General features: G+C 57.1%; 1 protein-coding gene across 1 annotated transcript; it reads left to right on the top strand.

Annotated features, from left to right (window-relative positions):
* Positions 1-2,376: 2,376 nt before the first annotated feature.
* Positions 2,377-6,124, top strand: ZFP36L1 (ZFP36 ring finger protein like 1). Its single transcript, XM_049825323.1, has 2 exons — positions 2,377-2,611; positions 3,574-6,124. The coding sequence occupies exons 1-2, from the start codon at positions 2,555-2,557 to the stop codon at positions 4,525-4,527; spliced, it is 1,011 nt and encodes a 336-aa protein (XP_049681280.1). The 5' UTR covers positions 2,377-2,554; the 3' UTR covers positions 4,528-6,124.
* Positions 6,125-6,524: the final 400 nt, after the last annotated feature.

Below are 6,524 nucleotides of genomic sequence, written 5' to 3'. Positions count from 1 at the left end.
TGCTCCAGAAGCTGCTCCTGTGCTGAGGACAGATTTGGGAAGGGCTTGGGAAGTCCTGGACATTTATCCCTGCTTCCCAGGCCCAGCTGTAATATCCCAAATGGAACGTGTTGGGCCTGGACGGACCAACCCACATGAGAAGGCTAGGGAGCATGGCACTGCATTCATTCACTTTTTCAGTAATCTTCTTTCTTTAATAATTGACTTTCATTTATTCATTTACCTATCTTTATTCATTTGCATCTATCAAAGTTCTGGCACAGCTCTGGTGGGAGGTGCAAGGCTCCCATTTTTTCATTCCTCCGCTCGGTGTGAATTCATGCCCACACAAATTCCCACTCTGGCCCGGAGGGCTCTGACTTTTAGCCACGAGGTGGGGCGAGCAGCTAAATTCCTGATCTGAGCATGTGCGCAGCCAATGCAAAGCAGACCACCATGGAGTCGGGGTTTGCCAAGCTAAATCACTGGAAAAAAATTCCTCCTCGGCTTCAGCCTTTGCCACTCGATCCGTGGAAATGTGCAACCTTAAACCCCGAGTTTCCGAAACAAATGCACACGGGGCAAGGGAAGAATGCAAAAAGCGGCGGGGGAAGGTGGCTGTGCTGGCGGCGGGGCTGCGGCCCCCCGGCTCTCCCGCTCTGAGCCCTCCGGTCAGCCTCACGCCGTGGCCGGCCGAGAGGAACCGGGGCGAAAACCGGGCCGGGAGCGACTCAGTAGCGAAATAGTTATCTCGGCTGGCTTTCTCGGTAACTCTTGGAAAGTCCCCGAAATGACGTTTCTAACCTAACAATTAAAATGGGTTTAATTATAGAGAGGCTCAGAGTCTTGGGAACAAGCACCATCTACAGAATGAGTAAACAACTGCAGAAAATAATAGGCTGGTCTCTCCCCTGGTTACTCCTCGCTCCTGGCCAAGGCAAGGGGAAAAAAAAAAAGAAACTAGAAAGAAAAGGAAATTCGAGGAACCTGATTGCTCGCCTTAAGTAAATAATAATAATAATAATAATAATATATATATATATAAAAAAAAGAGCTATCTGGAATAGCCGGAGCCTGTGGGCGTTTCTCTCGGTTGGTTATTTTGGCCGTTCTTGAAGACCGAAGGAGGGGAAAAAGACCAGCCGCCAGCTCAAAGTCCAGGTTCTGCGACTCTAAACCAAACAGAAGAGGAAGTGGATCGTTTGCTTGAAGTTTTCGGTGCGGTGGCCCCTCGGGTCGGCGTTGGGCTGCCCATGGCAGGGATTTCTTTTCCCCCGGCCAAGCCGGAGCGCGGGGCAGGAGGAAGAGTCTGCGGTGGCGGGGCAGGGCCCCCCCTCGCCCACCCGCCTGCGTGGGGGTGCGGGCCCAGATGCCGCCGCTCGGCCTCAGACGAAACACCCACTAAAGTTACAGTTGGGGCGAGCCTTGCCCCAGCTGGGGCTAAAGGTTTAGGGGCAGCGGATTTCACGCTGAGGCACCCTGGTATCGACAAGCCTTGGAGCGTTTTGCTGCTTTATTATTTTTTTTTTAATGCAGAAACTGCCACCGTCGTCCCCCCCCTCCTCCCCGCTATATCAATATCAGTATGAATCATACTTTGCCTACTAAAATCTGGAACGCATTACTTGCTCAGAGACGTTACTTCTTTTTTTTTTTTTTTTTTTCAGTTTTACAGTTTCGAGTTCTGGGGACTGGGAGAAAGGGCAGAATTTATCAAACACCCTTTTAAACGGCAAACCCATATTTTAACAATTTAAATTAATGTGGATGTGAGCTATTTCCCCTCGCGGAGCCTGCCAGGTTTCAATAAAAATCGGAAAAAAGGAGTAAGGCTCGGGGGGGGGGAAGCGATGTGAATCAACACAAAGACAGCTCGCAAAAAAAAAAAAAAAAACCGCGAGGACGAGCGAAAACGGCTCCGACCAACTTAAATCCAAGCGGACAGGCCGGCGCTGCCCCCGGCCGGGAAGGAGGAGTCCGCCGAGCCGGGAAACGCGGCGCGGAGCTCGGCGGCCGCTCACGGATGGTCGGGGCTCGTATTGTACGGGGGGGGGGGGGGGGCGAAGAGATGCCGCCGAACCCCGCACCGGGGGTGGGGTGGGGAGTAAGTGTATGGGGGGGGGGGGGGGTGTGCGGCCCCGGCGCGGCCCCCGCACAACTGCCTCCGCCAGAGCGGGGGAGGGCAGGCAACCCCCCCCCCCCACCTCCCCCCCCTTCCTTCCCCCCCCCCACTTCCTCCTCCCGAAAGTTTTTCTGGGCCCGCCCGCCCGGGCGGGTGATTCAGTCGCGGTGTCAATCACCCTGCCCTCCTCCTCCTCCTCCCCTTCCTCCCGCCGCCGGCTCCTCCTCCCGGGCTAAGTCCGAAACTTTATAAGTTGAGCTTTCCCCGAGCCCGCTGGAAGCGGCGAGCGGGCGCGGCGGCCGGGCGGGCTGGTGGTGGTGGCGGCGGCGGCGGCGGGATCGGCGGCGGGGGGAGGCTGCGAGCCGGGGCGCTGGAGGCTGTGCCTGACCCACGCCGTGACTCCTCGTGTCTGTGTGCCGCTGCCCCACCCGCTTCCCCCCTCGCTCGCCGAAGATGTCCACAGCCCTGGTGTCGCCCACCATCTTCGACCTGAGCGAAGTTTTATGCAAGGTAAGGGCGCCGCCGGGGGCTGCTCCCTCCGCCTTCGGGGCTCTTCGGCTTCTCTCTGGGGTGCGCGCTCGGTTGTTTCCCCCCCCGCCCCGTTTTCTGGCCGGGAGCAGGTTTGGCGCCGGGGCCGGAGGGCGCAGGGCGGGGGCCGAGCGCGGCCGCGGGGCGCGGGGTCCCCAGCCGCCGCCGCCCGCGCTTCCCGCCTCGGCCGCTCCGGCGGGACGGGACGGGGTGGGGTGGGGTGGGGGGGGCACCACCCCGCGCTGCCGGCGGGCTCAGCCGCGGCGCCGGGCGGAGGGGCCGGGTCCTTCCCTTGCCCCCGGGGCCGCCGCGCCGCAACACGCCCGGGCGCGGCGGGGCGGGCGGCGGCGCTGCCGCGGGGCCGGGCGCGCTCCCTCGCCGTGGGGCTCGGCCGTCCCTTCTCTCGCCCAGCCCCGCCGGAGGGGGAGCGGGGCTGCGAGGGCTGGGCGGGAGCCGCCGCCGCCGCGTTGCGGGGGGGCGGGCGGGCGCCGGCGCTGCGCGCTGCCCTTCCCGCTCGCCGCCGGCCCCCGAAGCGGGAGGGGGGGTGGGGGGGCTTTCCCGGAGGAGAGCTCCGGCCTCGGAGCCGTTTTGGATGCAGCCGGCGGCTCCCCCGCGTCTGGGCGCTTGCCTCGCTTCGTTACTTCCCTCCGCCGGGGGCTGCGCGGGGGGACGGGGAGGGGCGGCCCGGGGCCCTCGGGCGGAGCGGCCCGAAGCAGATGTTGCTGCGGGGGGGGGGGGGGGGACAGGACACGGACGGACGACGACCGTCGGGGCAGGGCGGCCGCCGCTCCCCGGGCTCCCTTGCTCGCCGCCCGGCGGCGGGGCGCCGTGCCGTGCCGTGCGGTGCGCGGGAGGCTGCCGGGGCTGCGCGGGGACGCCGGAGGAGGAGGAGGAGGAGGAGGAGGAGGCGGTGGCAGTGACCGGCCCTTGCTTTCTCCCCGCAGAGCAACAAGATGCTGAACTACAGCCCCTCGGGTGTCAGCGGGTGCCTGCTGGACAGGAAGGCGGTGGGCACCCCGGCCGGCGGGGGTTTCCCTAGGAGGCACTCTGTCACCCTGCCCAACTCCAAGTTTCACCAGAACCAGCTCCTCAGCAGCCTGAAAGGGGAGCCGGCTCCCATGCTGGGCCCCCGGGAAAGCCGCTTCCGGGACCGCTCCTTCTCCGAGGGCGGCGAGCGCCTGCTGCAGCAGAAGCAGCCCGGGGGACAGGTCAACTCCAGCCGCTACAAGACGGAGCTGTGCCGCCCCTTCGAGGAGAACGGCGCCTGCAAGTACGGCGACAAGTGCCAGTTCGCCCACGGCATCCACGAGCTGCGGAGCCTCACCCGCCACCCCAAGTACAAGACCGAGCTGTGCCGCACTTTCCACACCATCGGCTTCTGCCCCTACGGGCCGCGCTGCCACTTCATCCACAACGCGGAGGAGCGCCGGGCCGTGGCGGGGAGCCGGGAGCCCCCCGTCGCCGACAGACCCCGCCTGCAGCACAGCTTCAGCTTCGCCGGCTTCCCCAGCACTGCTGCCGCCAGCGGGCTGCTGGACAGCCCCACCTCCATCACCCCGCCGCCCATGCTGAGCGCCGACGACCTGCTGGGCTCCCCCACCTTGCCTGACTGCGCCAGCAACCCTTTCACCTTCTCCAGCCAGGAGCTGGTCAGTCTCTTTGCCCCCAGCATGGGGGTGCAGGTGCCCAGCGGGAGCTCCCCCACCACCTTCTTGTTCAGGCCCATGTCCGAGTCCCCCAACATGTTTGACTCGCCGCCCAGTCCTCAGGACTCCCTCTCTGACCAGGAGGGCTATCTGAGCAGCTCCAGCAGCAGCCACAGCGGCTCAGATTCCCCTATCCTGGACACCTCAAGACGTCTTCCCATCTTCAGCAGACTCTCCATCTCCGATGACTAATCTGGGGTTTTCCTCTTGCTCCCCCCCACCTCTATTACGATGTTAAGCTGAACTCCCCCCCACCCTGTCCCCAGTAGTCCGAGCTGGATGTTAACGTGTCCACCTGCCTGCCGTAGACCCACTGGCTTAAACCTTAAGTGCCAAAATACGATGAAAAGCAATAACGTTTACAAAATTAGTGCCTTTTAATGCTTTCACTGTGACTGTATTACCTCTCCAGCTGCAGAGGGCACCAGCAGCTCTGTGCACTTCCAGATGTGCAGGAAATGTCCGGATCCAGCTCCCTCCACTGGCCATGTACTGCATCGCCCTCTCCCAGTCCCTTCCTGACTGGCCAGTTTCCGCTAGGCTGCAGGCATGTGGGCGAGCGTTAACATCCAGTCCTCTTTCTCCCCTCCCCTTAAAGACTAATCTTGCCTGGATCCGCTCAGGTCTGCGGGAAGAAAAGCTGAGAACGGACAAAGATTGTAACATGAGTGGGACTTTGACTGGGAGGAAGGAAACAAAAAAGAAAACAAAAACCAGATGGACTATGAGAGACTTGATTTTGGTGCTAAAAGTTCCCCGTGTATTCATGTGACATCTTAAAACAAATAAAGAAATAGAGGGGGTGGGGCCAACAGAAGTCATTCCACACACACACACACACATACACACAAGTTCGTGTAAACAAAGTTCCAGTAGACATAGCTTTAATGGTTTTGCTCTAGAGTACTTTAGACCTATCTTAGAGCACTCACGCCAAGCTTTTTATTATTTTTTTCTGGGTTTTTAATTTTGTATAACTTTTCAGAAATTGGAGAGCAAATTTTGCTTGTCACTGCACAACAATATAAAAAAGCTTATTTAACTTATCAAAACGTATTTATTGCCGAAACCTATGCTTTTTTGTTAATTTTGTTCATATTTATCGGGATGATGAATCCATAGAATATATTCTTTTATGTTTAAATTATGATCTTCCATATTAATCTTAAGATTGTGAAGTGTCTTTTTTCCTTTTTTCCCCACAGTTTAATATATTATACTACAATGACATTTTTTGTAACTTTACACTTTTTTGGTTATTTTATTTTAAAAAATGAAAAATTAATTTAAAAAAATGCAAAAACTGTGTTTGGATTATTTATTTTAGAATTTCCCCCACCCCTTTTTTTTTTTGTGTTGGACTGCAAATTGAGTTAATGTGCTTCTTTGCCTTTCTTCTTCTCTTCCCCTCCTCTGGGTCTTGCCTACCTGGGCTTTAGAATGTACATACCTGAGCTCTGTTGCGAGACAGCGTGGAAGGAAGACCTTTTTCTTCCTCTTTTTGTATAGATTCTTCAAGGAGAAAAGCCTTGGGCTCAAAAGTGCCTATCTGAAGACATTCCAAATACAGTTTGTCTTTGCGTTTCTGTATTCCAAGTTTGGAGTTTTCCTTGCTGAGGTGAATGGGACTGGCACAAAGAGAATAATGAATGTAATTTTTTTTTTTTCCCCTGTTACTGTTCACTACATTGCTTTTTCTTCCTCTCTGTGTGAGTTTATTTAAAAGAGAATCTCTTTTGTAACGACTGTTTGCAGTTTAAATCAATAAACCCCAAGTTTTTTCAAGAAACTGACAGTGGAGCTGGTTTTACTTGCAAAGATTGAGGGCCCGGTTTTAGACAACCACTCAAATGCAGATACTTCCCTCTTGACCCTTGAGGTACCCACTGCGCTCAGGCATCCCTTCATCGTTCCTCACTGATTAAGCGGGTCAGCCCTGCAACTGTGTGGGTGCGAATACCTGGTGTGGCCTCTAACCCTCTTTGTCTCTTACGGGGTCTTCCCATCTTGAGTTGCTCAGTCTGTTCCTGCAAACTTCTTTCTGATCAGTGTAGCTTAAACCTTGGATTGGCTGTCGCTCCTTGTGTGCCCTGTGTTCCTGCACAGCTCCTTCCCCCTCAAGGAGAGCCTACGTGTGTTTTGGGTGAGGCTGAAGTGGGATGTTGAAGCGGTAACAGATTTCCCACATC

Source organism: Accipiter gentilis, chromosome 22 (assembly GCF_929443795.1).
Source record: "Accipiter gentilis chromosome 22, bAccGen1.1, whole genome shotgun sequence".
NCBI lineage: Eukaryota > Metazoa > Chordata > Aves > Accipitriformes > Accipitridae > Astur > Astur gentilis.
Note: the sequence above shows the minus strand (reverse complement) of the source record. Positions and strands in the feature narration are given on the sequence as shown.

Bases quoted from the DNA above. Each gene is read 5' to 3' on its own strand.
- ZFP36L1 (XM_049825323.1), top strand. From the start codon at position 2,555: ATGTCCACAGCCCTGGTGTCGCCCACCATCTTCGACCTGAGCGAAGTT. The intron at 2,612-3,573 runs GTAAGGGCGCCG...TTCTCCCCGCAG, and splicing joins TGAGCGAAGTTTTATGCAAG to AGCAACAAGATGCTGAACTA.